The 18849-nt window shown below is 39.6% G+C and overlaps 1 protein-coding gene across 1 annotated transcript in view; it reads left to right on the plus strand.

The window, feature by feature from the left end:
• Positions 1–18849, plus strand: part of LOC126176834 (tuftelin-interacting protein 11) — a 148717-nt gene that overhangs the window by 35615 nt on the left and 94253 nt on the right. The window contains exons 3-4 of the mRNA XM_049924021.1: positions 10497–10773; positions 12786–12969. Of these exons, the coding sequence (XP_049779978.1) occupies positions 10497–10773; positions 12786–12969 (461 nt within the window). The remainder of the gene's footprint in view (positions 1–10496; positions 10774–12785; positions 12970–18849) is intronic.

Here is an 18849-nt window from a genome sequence, read left to right on the forward strand (position 1 = left end):
TAAGATGGAATATGCATATCAGGGTTGTAATACGTTTTGATTGATTCTCATACGAACTGTTCCTGGATCATCTGCTGATATCTGCAGCCAATGTGATGATGTTATTTTGAGGTTCGGAACCCTTCTCAGTGGATGTTCCAAGTCACTCATATCTTTGAAGTCCCCAGGCTGCATATCATATGCAAGTGAAGGTTTCGTTGGCCTTAGTGAAGCAATAACCTCTATTGAATTTTTAGGAACATGCACAGTATGACGTTTCTGTTGACCCTCATCAGGACTAAGTCTCAGTCACACTCCAGAAAACTTTGACCTGATACCAAGAACTTTAGATTGACTGTTGTAAAATATCCCAGAGTTATTAAGTATTGCCAAAGTGACAACATAAGCCAATTATTGTTTTGCCCTATGCATCTGTCAGACCAAATAATTCGTCTTTTCTTCTCCCCAAGCAAGGGGCTGATAGTTTGAGGTGATGCACTTTAATATACGAAGAAATTTCGGTTGATCCTTGCCTGCCCACACTTTCATGCCAAAAGCACATTGTTGCATCATTAGTTCCAGCATTGTGTGTGGCTTGATTATAACATGAATACTGCCGTTGATGGAATTCTGAGGAGTGGGACAATACAGGACAGAAAAGCACTTGCTGTAAATCCATGTAAAGTACAATGTAGTTAGGTTTTTGTTTGGCTTTGTTTTCATCTTCCTTCATTGCTTTGCAAGCTACTTCAGCCACGGAATGATGTAATTTACTGTGAACTTCAGTAGTTAATCTCTCTCATCTGCTTGTGCTGACATAATACCCAAGTACACCTGTCACAATATGAGCAGGAATCTGCTCTGGGGAGGCCAAATCGCAGATTGAAATCTGAGTGAAAAATCTCTCTGTATGTGTGTTACATTTATATTCAGGATGATGTTCTCTAAAATATCAAACATATTTTTTAAATGTAGATCAGCGGTCAAGCAACTCTTTTTCAGATTTGTGGCAACGATAATAAGTTTCTTGTTTTGACAACGATCATATGTGATTTCGCATAGCTTTTTTACATGGTAAGGTATTGCATAAGGCTGATTTTTGTCTTTGCTCCTCTTGTTTACATGGTAAGGTATTGCATAAGGCTAATTTTTGTCTTTGCTCCTCTTGTCACAGAATGACTCTGAACCTTTTATTATCTCTTGCAATTTCTGTATTTGATGAGAAGCTGTGTTATAAGCATGACGTAATATCTTTTGACAAATCTGGTAAGTGTCACCTGACGGCACTGTTAAGAAATGAGAAAAACTGCAGTGTCTATGTGCTCAAGTTTTACACAGTTTTGTACTAACAGTGCTGACTGTTGATCGTAACTCAAAGTATAGAAGTCTTTTTGTGTCTTTTGTATACACTGTAATTTGTTTTCATTGGTAGGTTTACCTGCAGCTGAATGCCTGAAATCACAAAAAACGATTATTACATTTTGAAGCAGTGTTTGAATGACTATATAGTATTTTTATAAACTCACTGTAATTCGTAATTATTTATACAGTTGAAGACAATGATTAAAGTCTAATGCTGTCTGAATGTGTACGTCAAGAGCTCTGTTATGTTAGGTTATTATGCATTGTGTTACATAACCTTTTCATTGTGCAACCATTGATTATGTTGTGATATGGTTTGCACAACTTGGTGATGTTTCGCAATAAAAGCTAGACAGAATTTTGCTTCACTAGTCACAAGCTAGGCTACTTATTTAAGGTTATGGGATCATAATACAGGGTGATTCAAAAAGAATACCACAACTTTAAAAATGTGTATTTAATGAAAGAAACATAATATAACCTTCTGTTATACATCATTACAAAGAGTATTTAAAAAGTTTTTTTTTCACTCAAAAACACGTTCAGAGATGTTCAATATGGCCCCCTCCAGACACTCGAGCAATATCAACCCGATACTCCAACTCGTTCCACACTCTCAGTAGCATATCAGGCGTAACAGTTTGGATAGCTGCTGTTATTTCTCATTTCAAATCATCAATGGTGGCTGGGAGAGGTGGCCGAAACACCATATCCTTAACATACCCCCATAAGAAAAAATCGCAGGGGGTAAGATCAGGGCTTCTTGGAGGCCAGTGATGAAGTGCTCTGTCACGGGCTGCCTGGCGGCCGATCCATCGCCTCGGGTAGTTGACGTTCAGGTAGTTACGGACAGATAAGTGCCAATGTGGTGGCGCTCCATCCTGCTGAAATATGAATTGTTGTGCTTCTTGTTCGAGCTGAGGGAACACAGCCAATTCTCTAACATCTCCAGATACTGTAGTCCAGTTACAGTAGCACCTTCGAAGAAAAAGGGACCAAAAACTTTATTGGCTGAAATGGCACAGAAAACGTTCACCTTAGGTGAGTCACGTTCATACTGAGTTGTTTCCCGTGGATTCTCAGTGCCCCATATACAGACATTGTGACAGTTGACTTTCCCGTTAGTGTGGAAAGTTGCTTCATCACTAAACACAATCTTTGAAACGAAAGATTCATCTGTTTCCATTTGAGCAAGGATAAAATCACAGAAATCGATTCTTTTAATCTTATCAGCTGCAGACAGTGCTTGAACCAATTTCAGACGATAAGGTTTCATAACTAACCTTTTTCGTAGGACTCTCCATACAGTTGATTGTGGAATTTGCAGCTCTCTGCTAGCTCTGCGAGTCGATTTTCCTGGGCTGCGAACAAATGCTTGCTGGATGTGTGCTACATTTTCATCACTCGTTCTCGGCCGTCCAGAACTTTTCCCTTTGCACAAACACCCATTCTCTGTAAACTGTTTATACCAACGTTTAATACACCACCTATCAGGAGGTTTAACACCATACTTCGTTCGAAATGCACGCTGAACAACTGTCGTCGCTTCACTTCTGCCGTACTCAATAACACAAAAAGCTTTCTGTTGAGCAGTCGCCATCTTAGCATCAACTGACGCTGACGCCTAGTCAACAGCGCCTCAAGCGAACAAATGTACAACTAAATGAAACTTTATAGCTCCCTTAATTCGCCGACAGATAGTGCTTAGCTCTGCCTTTTGTTGTTGCAGAGTTTTAAATTCCTAAAGTTGTGGTATTCTTTTTGAATCACCCTGTATTACAATGAAAAATATCCGTGTGTAAAGTTGGGTTACAACCTTATCTGGTGGAGATTTTGTCACTATTAACTTACCCTCATTGATATATATTGTTTTTCAGCATCCCTGAGTTGCCTATGTTTCACATCATGCCACTCACTCACATATTGTTTACACTTTTTACCTCCATTCATGTGTTTTTTAACACTGACTGTAAGAGGTACACTTGATGCGTCTGCCATCTTATTTACAGATACAACCTTGTTCCGTGCAACCCGAACTTGTTATCAATCTAACACAAACAGAAGATTGTGTAAAGCAGTTACAATATCCTTACCTTGTGACAAGTACTGTTAACAACCTTTTTCCATGTAAAAACCAACTTTTGTAAAAGTAAGGGTTACAAACTTGTTCTGGGCAGTTATTAAATTATGGTTTGATCAAGGACCTGCGAGTTTGAAGTATGCAGACTGTGTGTAGTGTAGCCACTCTGGAGTTAACGTAAATAAAAAATGGATGACATCAGTCGATAGTATATTAAACTTACATTAGCTCATACGTAGCCACAATGAAATAACCTTAAATTTAATGTTATAGTGCTAACTTGAACTTTGATTTTGATTTTTGTGGGTTTTTGTCACTCTTTATGGCTTTACAAAAAATAATTAATGTAAACAAATTTCATACATTACGGGTACAGGCTCCCAAGAAAAGTGTTCACTTTTCAGGGGTCAAAGGTAGAAGTTAATAGGTTGAACTGTTGTTATTTTATGCTGCACACAGTTTTGAAAAATCGTTTCTCGAGAAATACCTGTTTAAAGTTTAGGGAAAACTTTGAAATGTATTATTAGTTCAATTCGCATAAAAACTACATGTTGTTATATATTTTTGATGTCACTGAATAGAAATCTGAAGATAGATTTTCAAAATTCAAAATGGCTAATCCAATATAGCAAACCAAAAATTATATTTTGACTAAAACTTGACCAAAAAGAGTGTTTCTGTTACTTATGTTTTGTCTGAAGTTCCATATATCAACCCTTCCTCTAACTTGAATCATTCCTAAAGAGCAATTCCCTCATTTAGTGAGAAAAGATGATCTAGCTGAACTGGATATCCTGCATTTGGCAACCTGCATACATTGTTCGACAGCTTTTTCAGCTAATATGTTTGCTTGCATACTGCAATATAAATCATTTTGTGAACATGCATCACAGTATCACAAGTTTTCTATCTGAGTCACGCGTCTCTGGCTGAGAGCCCCAGGGTGGCCGCGACACTGCATTGAACAATGCACTGTAGAAACTTCTTTGTCCCAACATTCTAGGCACATATTTGTTTCAAAACCGCAATTTAAAAAAAAATTGAATTTTCGACCATTTTGAATGAGAACCTGCCCTTAAAACAGGATCTGTTGCTACCATGGCTAGAACTTTAGTGCTAGTAATAGGAAAACTGTCATCATTTAGAACTTCCACTTCTAAATGAAAACAAAGCAATTCCTCATTATTAAGCTCTGGATCCAGATCTGTTTTTGAATATATCATGCATTGCGATGCCATCCTCGATTTTGTAATCCTTGTTTACAGCAATGTTTGACCCTTTCTTCCGAATGTATTACTTCAAAACATGTTGTCTGCCTGCTGCTCTCTCATTGGCGGCATAACACAAACAGCTGACACACCCTCTTTGTGCCACTCATACCTCATGGCAAGTGCTGACAACATTCCTGCACGAAACATGGAGGTACGCCACTGTCCCTAGTCTAGACTTTTTCCCTGCATCTTAAGGACTGCTTCACTTCGTGCTTAACAGTATTCCCAATCCTGTAACAGTTATTTACAGCATATGGACATGGATTTTGTGTGTTCTACAAGGAGCTTCATAAATGGTTCTTAAAAGCGAATTAGTCCAAAATGACCAAAAATCTACTTGTTTCCCTTGTTCTCTGAATGCCCTGTACACTGTACAGCATCAGTTTATGTACTTACGTGTCACAAGTTGGTGAATGTATTATAAAATTATTCTAGGCTAATGTGGGTTACACCCACAAATTTAATTTCATTATTGCCAGTCTCACTTCCTCCTGGGCAAATGTAACCACATTCATGTGCTCCTTTAACAATTCAGAATGAAGATGTTGATACTACTCTGTCTCTTCCATTGTTCTTTTCCCTGATGCAAAAAGGTGTTGGCAGTTTGGAAAAAACACACAAAAGGAATTGGAGCAAAGCTATTGTTGCAGGTCTTCTTCCTATTATATTTAAAACAAATTTAATTTTCTGTTCATTGTATTAGTAGTTGCTGTTAATAGTTTATTGATCCTATTACTGCACAAAAGGTCTCTCGCTGCCATCTTCCTGCTCCCTCTCCTCTTCTCTAACCATCAACCTCACCCCCACACCCAGCAACACAGTTTGAGCACTTAACTTGTGGAGAACAGTTAGTTGTACACTAGGCAATCTCTCTCTCTCTCTCTCTCTCTCTCTCTCACTCACTCACTCACTCACTCACTCATTAACTCTACTCTACTCTACTGGACCTAGTGTTAATTATTTCCTCTAAGTAGACTGATATCTCGCAGTCTGTCATCATTGTGCTGTCAGATCGTCTCAGGGTTGATAATACAGTAGTGACTGAACATTGTTTTTTGCAAGTTTGTGTGGATAACCCCAAGCATCTGATTCCATTTGGTCCTTAATGTACACCTCCCATTTTTGTACTCTTCTTTCTTTATATTGATGTTTGATAGAAACTCAGCCTTCTTTGTCCTCCTGTTTCCCTTAAAGCTCTTTCGTTGTGTCTCCTTGTGTGACATGCTCTGCATCTTAAGGACTGCTTCCCTCCATGCTCAGCAGTGTTACCAGTCCTGTAACAGTTATTTACAATATGTTGACATGAATCTTTTATGCTCTGTAATGTAGCTTCCTGAATGGTACTTAAAAATGGGATTACTCCAAAATGGCCAAAAATGCACTTTTTGATTTCCTTGTTCTCGAAATGCCCCATATACTGTAACGACAGCACCAGTTTATGGTACTCATGTGTCACAAATTGGTGAGCGTATTATAAAAAATTCTAGGCTCTGCTGCTAAAGTGTGGATTACATACAAAAATTAATATATGAATGACTTGTGCAGATAGAATATCATACCATAATTGTGTAGTTAATCATTTTTAATTTTTTTGTTTTTGTTTTTAGTGAAGTTAGACCACAGTAGGAACCACTTACAAGTAACCAATAAAGTTCCACACAATGCTTATGCATAAAAAACAACAACTTGTGAGAAAATTTTTTAAATTGGGATTAGCAGAACACCTGCAAAGGTACAGAGATGAGTTGCAAGCGACACATAAACTGTTTGTTTAGTTAGGATGAGTGTGACAGATATACTCAACAAATATCAGTAGGGGATGTTGGGTGCATTAGAATAAAAGGTAATATTGTGTAAATATTTATTCTTCATATGCCAATCACCTACCTTCTAAGAGAGGACAAACATTAATACCTCGCATTTGCATAAAACCAGTCCGCGGCTAGTGATTTAGTGGTTAGTGTTGCTGTCTGCAGTTTGGGGGGTTCTATGTCAGATTTCCTGACAGGTCAGGGATTTTCTTTGCTCGTGGAGTGAGTATTTGTGTTGTCCTAATCATTTCAACTCATCTTCATCAATGTACAAGACACCAAAGCGGTGTAAAATAGAAAGACTTACACCAGGTGGCTGACACAACCCCTGACAGTCTCTCCTCGCCAGAGTCCATATGACCATTTCGTTTCAATGTATAAAATCAGAGAAATGTGAATCTGATTTGCAGTTGTGTTAGGGGAGGAGAGAATAAAGTTAATGGCACTTTTCACCACATAGTATTAAGTGGTTTGCAAAATAAAAGTGTAAATTTAGACAGAAATCGCTATATAGATTCATATAAATACAAGTATTACTTACAAGCATGCATAACAGTTTCAATAAAGCAAATAGGATGAAATGGGAAGAGAGAACAATGTCAGTAGTTTATCTTGTTACAAAATTCATGAATTCCAACTAAACTGTGTCATGAAAAAGACTTGCCCCTCCCCATTCCCCTATAATGAAGAAATGGAGCGAACACTGGATGATGAAAGATAAAAAGAGAATGGTGGAGAAGGAAATGTACAAATTGATGCTTACTTATGTCTATTTGTTTCCTGTGCTGTACAATCACTTTCAATCACAGTTATTTTGTTGTGGTATCCTTTGAACTTAAAAAATAATTTGTAAATTTGTCATGATTACATGACACAAAAGATATTTCTTTTTTATAGCATTAAGAAGACTGATCAGTTGCCATTTATGTAGTCATTTTGATATAAATTATTTCAATGTCATAATCATCTCACTGTTTCTGGAGTTTGACTGGGGCAGTGAGAAACACAAGCCTCTACTTTCCAGTTACTTCCCTTCCAATCCACATTTTCCTTCACTCTTTTTGAGTCATTTGTCACTTGCTCTTCTTTTTTTGACTCTATCATTGAAACTTTACGGCTAATTTGCCCTTTGGTATCCTCTCCCATCTTGTTTTTCTCATATGACCACACTACCCCAATCTTGATCTTCCTGTTTTGTTTCAAGTACCGTATTTACTCGAATCTAAGCCGCACTTTTTTTCCGGTTTCTGTAATCCAAAAAACCGCCTGCGGCTTAGAATCGAGTGCAAAGTAAGTGGAAGTTCTGAAAAATGTTGGTAGGTGCCGCCACAACTAACTTCTGCCTTCGAATATGTGTAGCGCTACACGGGCATGCTTTGCAGGCACAAAGATAAATACTGGCGCCAACCTCTGCGTCAGTAAAAAAATTAAAAAAAAGGTGGAAGACGAGCTTTTTTCTCCGCCCCGAGTTTCGACCACTGCATTTTCGTACATTATCCGACGAAGTAAATACAAATTCCGTATTGTTCATCTTCGAATGTAGCAGCATTTCAATGTACTACGAAAATCCGACTGGCAAGATTGTTTGGGATGTTTGTCAATATGGCCAACTCTACGTTCTGAATTTTTTCCTACCTGTCAGAAGAAATGGTTGCTAATAGGAACTTTTATGAATTGTGAATCACACGCAGTATTCTCTTCACCATAAGAATAATACGAATATAAACATTTTGCCATGTATTCTTTCGTATTTGCTGCTATCTCACTTAAATCCTGTATGCCTAACAAACTACGAAACCAGAGTGAGACAACAACAAACGCGGAAGAATATACATATCATGTAATGTTTATATTCGTACTATTCTTATGTCTAATAGTGATACAGTCAGAATCAAAGCACGGCAATTGACTAGATTTTTAAATCTAAGATGACTAATTTCTGTGCAGAATATAATGTACTAAAGACGCGTCTGTAAAGATTTTCAAACGGAGAAAAATTTTCGCTAAACTCTCGTTCAGAACATCTTCTATCATACGCAGCCTATTATTTGGTTCTCGTTGATCATTATCAAAGAAAGCAGCAGTGTAAGTAACAACAAAAGCAGTCTCTTGCCATTGTTTCGATAATTAGACGATTCCTCTTTTTTTTGCCGCGAACGGTGACAGGTCGTAAACACTCATTATCAGAATGTGACAAACAATGCATGACAGTACAGTAATGCATTTTCAGCATAGAGTGACGTAAACACCTATAACGAAGAGAACGGCACTTATCAGATCAAAGAAAAATAAGCAATCAATTCAAACCAGACGAAGCACGTGAAAAAAGAAGGGTACCCGTATAAATACGGACGGAGCGACTGACGCATAGCAATGGCTACCTGGTACAGCTTAACTGCTAAGCTTATGACTCGAACCAAACTACTGTAGCTGTATCGGAATTTATTCGATCTAAATTGTATCTCATATTACAATGGACCAACTTTGTTTCGATTTGGAGATGTGGCCTAAAACTTTTCTCACCTCTTGAATTTCGAGTCTCAAACTTCAGGTGCGGCTTAGATTCGGGAAAATTTTTTTCCTTGATTTCGAGTCTCATTTTTCAGGTGCGGCTTAGATTCGAGTGCAGCCTAGATTCGAGTAAATACGGTATGTCTTAATCTTCATTCCTCTAGCTAAAATTCCACGTGGTGGTTGCTTTTCATTTTTCTGTTTATGTAATTGTATTGCTTCAGTTCAAATCCTCAAGAACTTTAATTCACTGGTCTGTACTCTGTATTGATTTCCTTCAGTGTTCGTGTTTTGCAGCGTAGTTTACTTAAATTAGTCACTTGTAGATGATTCATTAGCCCATGCTCCATATACATTGTCATATTTGAGGTATAACTTGCTTTGAAATGTGGGGTGGATATGGATGGCCAGAAAAGAACCACTTTATTGCCAAAAATAACAGGGTGTAATAGTAATCCTCTAATTCACTGATATCACTTGCCCGAGATTGACGTCTTTCTTTAATACAAATATACTACCATATTTGACAGAACTTCAAAATTAGACTGTGATACGAAAATGAATACACTTCATATGCTGTAATCACTGTGTGGACACTTTTATTGTTCTCAGATGACTGGTTTATACAGTTTTATGCTGCCATAATCTGATCTTATGGAACCTGTTATAAAATTGTCATGTTACATTACAAGAATTCAAACCATAAGACACTCCCCACGTATACAATTCTTGATAAAAATCCAGTTTATAAAATGAACACAGACGATAAAATGCGCACGCAGTTGATAAAATCCTCGTGTAGTCCATGCTGCAGAGTGCTGTGCGGCCATCAGCGTGCGTGGACGATTCAAAGGTTTTAACATTTGTGTGGATTTTGTTGTCTGTGTGCATTTTTCATCTGTATGCATTTTATCAACTGGACTTCTGTCAAAACCTGTATACGTAGGGAGTGTTTTTCATGCTTTGACTCCATATAATGTAACATCACAATTTTATAACAAGTTCCATAAGATCCGATGATGGCAGCATAAGATTGTTGAAACTCGTCATCTTGGAACATCAAAAGTATCTATATTGCAATTGCAGTGTACAAAGTGTGCTCATTTTGAACCATACTGATCTCCCCAAAGCACATGTGTATCTTACAAAGACTATGAGTCCTACTGAAGTTGAGCAAAGCATTATCCATGTTCAGCTTGTGTAAAAAATTACTCTCAGCACATAATTTTATCTTTACTGTTGGGTGGAATTTAAACAGTACCACACATCAGTAAATTGTCCTCTTCACTGAATATAGCGTAGCTGTTAAAGCAGGTACACCATGAGAAACATTTCCTGCCAGTATGGACAGAAATGTGAACAGTACAGACATAAATATGTAGTGAACTACATTGTAAACAATGTTGGGATCACAAACAATATCAAACTTATTTTTGGTGATCTTTACATTTCTTAGTCAGTTTATATTACTTGTGATTGCAGGTATCTGGGCTGATGAAAATGGTGATGAAGGTGGAGGAGGAACATCAACTAGAGCCAGCTTTAGGGGTGCAGTTGCTGGAAAAGGATATAGCTATACAGCCCCTGTAAGTTTCGTCTCTGGTGGCATACAGCAAGCAGGCAAGAAGAAGCCTGGTGAAAATGAGAAAGAGAAGGAAGAAGAGGAGGAAGAAGAAGAAGATAGTGAGGATGGGGAGGAGACACGGGCAGGATTTGGCACTCGGAGACGGAGAGGTGCTGATATAGCTACTACATCAAGGTAATTTATATGTTAGGTTGTTTATAACATTTGTTACAGAAGCCATATATGTTAAACTTCTGTACTTCCTTTTACAAAACGCTCATTCAATCTTGGCTGTAATATCATCATTTGCATTGTTTTAACTTCTAACCCCCCTACTCAGAAGGAATCATCAGTTTGCTATGCTAACAGTGGGGGAGGGATGGGGGAGGTAACAATTGTAGAGGGAACCAAGGGATGTATTTATGCAGAGATGAAGAAACTCATGCAGTATGGAGTAGTGTGGATAGCTGCATCTAACCATTGTTCTAACTGAAGATCACAACAAACAGTAAGAAGTGACTTACATTGTTGTACTCTAGTCTTGTCTCCGACATTTTTATACTTCCTTCTTCTGTTGATCAATTGGAGCTTTTCTCCTTACCTAAGGTTTCTTTGCAGTTTTTCATCTGTCTACTGAGTGGTTGTAACTAAAGTGCAGCTACTCACAGAGGTCCATTTTGAGCTGTAATTACCATATGGCATGGAACCTTGGTAGACATGCTAATGCATCAATGTGGAACCAATTTACAATGGAAAAATGTTAGTTTTAATTTTTGCCAGCAGGTGCAAATCTGGTACTGTGAATGCAGGAAAGGCATACAGAAATGTTTGCATATGTAGTGAATTACAAACAGGACATGGACAGAAAAGGTCAAACAAGTGAGAAAGGCATAGCGTTGATTTTATTATTAACCGTAGCTTAACACAGTTTGTTCAGTATGAGCCCCGGAGAGGTCGATGAAATACTGCAACAATTTCACACAGCAGTTCCAGTGGAATCTTGAGCAATGTGTTTCCGTATACTGGCTTTCAGATCAGTTAGAGAACGAATGTGTCCCTGATAAATGTGTTACTTTAACCAAAAGTCACATGTATTCAGATCAGGTGATCTTGCAGGCCATGCATCTGGAAAACATGTTCGTGGAAGGTTGCTTTCACTGGGTGAGCAATTTGTTGCCCCAAAGTTGTTACTTCTCTGTATTCCTGAATCCTGTAGTGAAAAATGTGCCTTGTCACTCCATATTTCCTGGCCACTTGTCAACAACTTAGACCTGGGCAAGAAACCGAAGAGCAAATTCAGAACAGTGTTGTGGATCATGATGTTTCAGTTAATGCGTCATCTAGATCTTTTACAGTACCAGTGTAAAATAGACTGCAAAATTTTCCGTACTGTTGACCATGGGGTGCATGAGCATAAGCACTACCCGGTTAGTGGCATGTGCTGCATGATCAGTTACAGCAACAGCTACCATGCCAATAAGTTCCACCAGGATAGGATGTTTTCCTCTTCCAGGTGCCACACGAAGCTCACCTGTGATTTGCCAGATTTGCAGGTGGTGGCCACAATTGAAACTAATTTTTTCCAGCGTAAATTGGTTCCACATTAATGCATTATTTTATCTATCAGGTTTTGCTACCATACCATAACTATGACTACGCTGGACCTCGATGAGTAGCTGCACTTCAATTATAACCACCTGGTGTATATATTTTTCCAGCCTCTAAGATTGCCATTTTCAGAGACGTCCATTCCTGTAAACTGAACCACCTACAGTGGTATTCATTATTGCAGTACCAACAACCTTTGTGAACTTGAAATGCACCTGATCATTCCTCAATACTTCAGTATCCCAATTCTTCACACATTGATTGTTCCAGCCAGTTTTCTTAAACTTCATCGTACTTTCATCATTGCTTAAGTGTTATCTGAATCTGTATTTGTTCCTGGGTATGCCTTACAGCCCATTTTATGACTTCAGAATCCATGTCTCAAGAATGGTGTAATCCAGCTGGAATCTGCATCTCCAGGCCATTTCCAAATATGTGTTCTCTATTTGTGGTTATTGAACAGTGTCTTCACTATTACTAGCTGATATTTGCTGCAGAACTCAACTAGTGAGCAGATTTTTCTTTATCGCTGTTACAGCTATTGTGATGTTTGTTATTTATGATAATAATGTCTAATAGTTGTTTTTTATTTTTTCAAGTGAGGAAGATGAGGGAAGCGGATTAGAGTTCCGGCACCACAACAAAGTCAACTCATTTGTAGATGGAGATATTGCTGGTTTAAGAAGGAAGAAAGCATCAACTGTGTCTACTTCTCTGATGCAAAAAGGTGTTGGCAGTTGGGAAAAACACACAAAAGGAATTGGAGCGAAGCTATTGTTGCAGGTCTTCTTCCTATTATATTTAAAACAAATTTAATTTTCTGTTCATTGTATTAATAGTTGCTGTTAATAGTTTATTGATCCTATTACTGCACAAAAGGTCTCTTGCTGCCATCTTCCTGCTCCCTCTCCTCTTCTCTAATCATCAACCTCACCCTCACACCCAGCAACACAGTTTGAGCACTTAACTTGTGGAGAACAGTTAGTTGTAAACTAGGCAATATCTCTCTCTCTCTCTCTCTCTCTCTCTCTCTCTCTCTCTCTCTCTCTCACACACACACACACACACACACACACACACACACTCGCTCACTCATTAACTCTACTCTACTGGACCCAGTGTTAATTATTTCCTCTAATTCTTTCAGATACTTCTCTTCCATTACACTCACTAGCCGGTGTCCTGTGTCTCCACCTACTCTGTTATGCAATTGCCAAATTCGGTTCTTACTTCTCCACTCTCTCCCATTACCACTGCCCAATTTTTTTAACTTTGCCTTCTCACACAGCGTCTCTGAGCCTCCTGCCCCACAGGTCTCAAGGTTATTGCAACCTTTTTTCCCTTTTATCCTGCATTCCCTTCCCCTTGCCCCATCCTCCCTGTCCTTGCTCCTTTCCCCCTCTTGATGTTCTTGCTTATGTTGTTCTGGCTATCCTCCTGGTTCGTCACATTTCTGTCTGCTCCACCCCTTTTTTCCTGGCTTTTTGGTCCCCCTTTGGGGTTTGACTTCCCATTCTGAATTTTGCCTCCATAGTGTGAGCCAACTGAGAAGAGCATATTACTTAGTGTCTTTGATGTGACCTTACCACCTCTCCCATCTTTTACTCTTGCCCTTGTCCTTTTCATGCTATGTAGCCAGCATTATAGCCAGTTGGTGCGGTGGGGTCATTATGTACCGGTTTGCTTAAGCCCCTGACAACACAGGGATCATACTTCTGATATGTGAGCTGCTACCTCCCCATGCATGCCTAGTAATGGTTGCTTGTTATTCTTGAGCATCAGAACTCCTGGCAATGGCCACTATGCCAGACAGACCTTGCTGTGGCTAGGTGGCAACCACTAGGAGAACCCCTAATTGGAGCGGGTGGTATCAGGGTGGACACTTTGCATATGAAACGCATTAAGCTCCAAAAAACTGCCTGTTCTTCTGCTACTCTGTCTTTAGTTGGGAATCGCTCCTTTCACACTACTTCTTACGACCCTGTGGTCTTCCCTTCTGTAGCTACTCCCTGGGATTAGGACCAGGCTCGCTGACTTGCGGTGAAACCCATTCCCCAATCCCAGGTTTGCACCAGGACTGTTGGGGACACTTTCACTGCCACCAAGTCAATACTTTTTGTAGAAATAATTGAAAACAAGTTTGGCAAAGTGGACTCTCAGAGTAAGGTGCAGTCGAGTTCGCTGTTGATCAGAACTACTTCTGCCACCCAGTTTTCAAACCTTTGTGCCAGTGACCATCTTGGTGACATTCCAGTGTCCATTACTCCTCACTAGTTTTTGAATGTGGTTCAGGGTGTCATTTTTTTTTATAGGGACCTCATCCTTCAAGCTGATAAGGAACTCTGGGCCTATCTGGAATGGCAAGGCGTTCGTTTTGTTTGTCGTGTTCACAAAGGCCATAAGGTCAGTTGCTTCGACACAGGTGCCTTTAGTCCAACATTTGAGGGGGACAACCTCTCGGAGGAAGACAAGGGGTAGTTTCAAAGACCGTTTCAAGTGATATGTATCGAAAGTGTGACTGTCGCAGAGCAAGATATCGATTTTATTTACAGCGATCAGAACAACTATGACAGAAGACGAATGACGTGGATTTGAGTTGTAATATTGGCAACAACAAAAGCAATACATAAAAATTGTACAATGGCGACATTAAATGTAATTTCACTTACCTTACTTATCATCAGTATCTTCATTCAGGACAATTCCATATTTTGTGTGTGCAGGCAGTAGAAGTCCTTTTTTTCCATAGCTGGGGTATACTCTAGCAACATCTGTTAAGAAAACAGGTAAAGTCTCACAGGGAAGTTTTTTACCATGTATTGAAAAATATACAGTTCATTTTTGTCTCCCGGTCATTCTTCTCTTCTGATGGATGATTTCAGGGATTTCCGTAATCGCTAGATGTTTTGTGTGGGCACAAACTCATGATGAAATCCCTCTTCCTTCGAAGTGTTGTATGATTTCCATCCATATTTAATGACATTGGTGCTTGGTGTTGGGCAAGATGAAGTTCCTAGTAAGAGGCACTAAAGTTCGTTTAGTCTTGGAATACACTTTCACAATGAAAAATTTTCTTGATTCTCTTTCTATGCCTCCATATACCCAAATTTGTTCAGTTCCTTTGTTGAGAAGTCGTCCTTTCCCATATTTTCGAGTTGTTGTGTGCGACTCGTTTATTTCCACAATCTTGTTGACACCAGCTGTTGGACCACTGTCGTTAGTCACAATTACTTCTCGACAGAATCTGTAACAGTCACAAAACAGTATCAATGGACAGTCCACTTTCTGACTCTGTGTTTTACAATATGTAATCTGTAACCCAGTAGGAAACTAAAATAATACTTTGCTGTATTGTCAGTTTAAAATTATGAAACCATGTGTTTTTCCTTATACTTGTTCTTTTCCAACATTTGCTGTGATACAACTGTAACAGGACTCATGACCACTACTTGAACCTAGTTTGATGCAGTTCTCCCCTAGCAATCCACACAATTTCTAGTGTTGTGATTTGGGAGCAGATGGCCCTCACAACAGAATTCCAAATAATTTTCAATCATACTCAACCTAGGAATCAAATCATGCCACTTGAGTCTAACACTACTGGAAACTGTAGCTGCTTCGGTCATCTTGGTGAGACTTCTAAAAAAATATTATTATTACTACTTATTATGTGTCAGTGCTGTTCCTTGAAGTGATATTTTTTGCTGCAGGTTGTGTGTCATCACCGTAAACAGAATCAATATCTTACTCCAAGACAGTCGTGTGTTCTATATATATATCATTTGCAAGCATTCTTGGAAATTACTGGTCAATGTAATGGTTTACTGGTATTACTTGAAGCTGTATGTCCTGCCACACAAGAGGCATTTTAGGTGTTTGTGTTTCTGGCATATGTCTTCCCCCTGTGCACCCAATACGCTACTCAATGAATGTAGATGCCCTCTCTGTGAGGGGAGCTCCTATACTCCTCCACCCATGTGCATTACTTGTCATGACCATCACTCTCCACATTTGCTGGTTGGCCCGGGTTATATGAAGGGGAAGAAGATTCAGGAGTGTAAGTCCCTCAATTGTTTATTTTATTCTGAGGCTCATCAGAAATATGACCATCTTCACCCTGTCTCTGACATCTAACTTTGTCTCTGTTACATCCTTTTTCCCATCCTCTCTGCTCCTCATCCCAGTCCTGAGCCTTCTGTTCTCTACCCTCTCTTGCAGTGCCCAAGCTATCCGCTCTGGGTGCTGTCCCCTATCTGGCCGAAGTGTACCCATTTAATAATAATAATAATAATAATAATAATAATAATGGTTTATTTGTCCATAATAACTTTGACAGTCGTGGACATAGTCAGTCAGTACATACATGAACAATAAAAATATTTTAGTAGTAGAAATAAAGTACATACAACATTAAAAATCCTTGATGGAGTACAAACATTTAGCAATTAACAGCTGCTTTAATTTTATTTTAAATATGTTCCTTTTAACATTTTTATGGTATTTGGCAGTCTGTTGTAAAAAAATCTTCCACCAGAAAATGGATTATGATCGGTTGCTTTTTTATTTCTGAATTTTATGTGGTAATCCTCTTTCTTCCTTGTATTGTAACTGTGGATATAACTATTTATTATACTGTGCTCCATATTTTCTTTTACAAACAGTATAGTCCTTAGAACATATAATGAATACACTTCTTCGGCATCTCCTGGTGAGAGGCCCCCTCCCCCTTGCATCATCCTGATCAGAGGTCTGCTGCCACACGTTGCCCACAGGACCTACAGTCTGTGCACCCCAAGGTCACCCACTATCTTTTAGTTCCAGATCTAACTGAAGGCTGCTCTCTCTCTCTCTCTCTCTCTCTCTCTCTCTCTCTCTCTCTCTCTCTCTCTGGGCCCAGCCCTTCTCAACCTACAAAAAAGGAGGAGGAGAAGGAGAAGAATAAAAGAAGAAGAAGAAGAAGAATCATACGTGCTGGGACAAGACCCCTTCGGTGCTCCCAGAGGTGCTGTTTCCTCCCTCGCAACCTGAGTCTGACCTCTTGTTTGTGGATGTTGATCCATCCTTGCCAGTGACTGATGGCTATCCGACAGTGTGATCAGCTTCAGCTCATTCCCCTCCCATTTGGATCCCTGTTCTGTGCTTATTCTGTGGAATTGTAACATATTCTACAGTGACCTTCTGGAGTTGCAGTCCGTCATTTCTTTTACTCCACAGCTCTTCATTTTCCAGGAATCTCATTTTACTGATGCCCCTTACTGACCCTTTGTGGATTCTGTGCTCTCTGTTGAAACTGGGTCGATCCTTTGGGGGCTGGCATTTGCACAGTGGTCCATATGGACATTGTTAGAACCTGGATCCACCTTTGTACCACATTGGAAGCAGTTGCTGTCCGGGTCCACTTGGACTCTGGGGTCTTGGTTTGCAATCTCTGTCTCCCTCCTGGCGGCCACCTTTACCTGCTGCCCTAATTGCCCCCCCCCCTTCAACAACTCCCCCCTCCCTTCCTTGTTTCTTCAGGATTTTAATGCCAATCACCCCTTGTGGAGCAGTGCTTTTTCATCTTGTCATGGTCTCCTCATAGACTATTTTCTTGTGGACCAGAGCCTGTGCCTTCTTAATGATGTTTCCCCTACCCAGTTTAGTGCTGCTTATAGCTCTTACTGTGCCATTGATCTTCTGCTCACTTCCCCTCCTCTTCTCCCTTCAGTACACTGTTCGCTGTGCATAATGACTATTTCCCATTGATTCTCTCATCCCCCCCCCCCCCCCCCCCCCTGTGGCTTTCAGTCACTGATTGCCTGTATATACACCCCAGGTTGTGTTTACCCCTCTTTGTCAGGTTGTAGTGATGTTGTCTCTTATGTGCGTGATGCGATTATTCAGGCTGCTGGCACTGCTGTCTGGTCCCCTCTTCCACAACCCCTCTCCCTCACTCAGCCACCTACCCAACCAACCAACCAGCCAACCAACAAACAAACCAACCAACCAACCAACCTCTCAGCCTTCCCCCTCCTTTGCTCCAAAACACACACACACACACACACACACACACACACACACACACACACAGAGAGAGAGAGAGAGAGAGAGAGAGAGAGAGAGAGAGAGAGAGAGAGGAGGGGGGGGGATGGGGGAGGGAGGTATGAATTGCCTGAAACACATATTTTAAATAAAAAAGACAATAAATATGGATGACAATTTTAACATTTGCAACTACATTCTGGGGATGTTTAATGCTGGAAATGAAATGAAAATTACCAAGAAGCTCATCATGAAAGACAAAAGTACTTGTGAAATATGCATACAAGCTACTTATTATGATGTAAATGTAATAACTGAAGAGAAAGTAGCAAGTAATGGAGCCAAGCATGGTGTCGCAGTGGTAGGACATAGGATAGTGGTTCAAATAACCATTCAATTTTACATTTTTGTGGTTCCCATAAATTGCTTAAGGCCAATGTCAGAATGTAAGGCAAATGCCAGAACGATTCCTTTGAAAAAGAAACAGTCTGTATCCCCATCTGTACCCATTCCAAGCTTGTACTCTTGTCTCTAATGACCTTGTCAGCAGTGGAATGCTAAACCTTCCTTTCTTCTTTGTTTTGCAAATAATAGAATACCAGTTTAATATTTTAAAATAAAACTGTTTTTGGACTTACTGAA

The sequence above is a fragment of the Schistocerca cancellata genome, chromosome 3 (assembly GCF_023864275.1).
Source record: "Schistocerca cancellata isolate TAMUIC-IGC-003103 chromosome 3, iqSchCanc2.1, whole genome shotgun sequence".
In the NCBI taxonomy this organism is placed as follows: domain Eukaryota; kingdom Metazoa; phylum Arthropoda; class Insecta; order Orthoptera; family Acrididae; genus Schistocerca; species Schistocerca cancellata.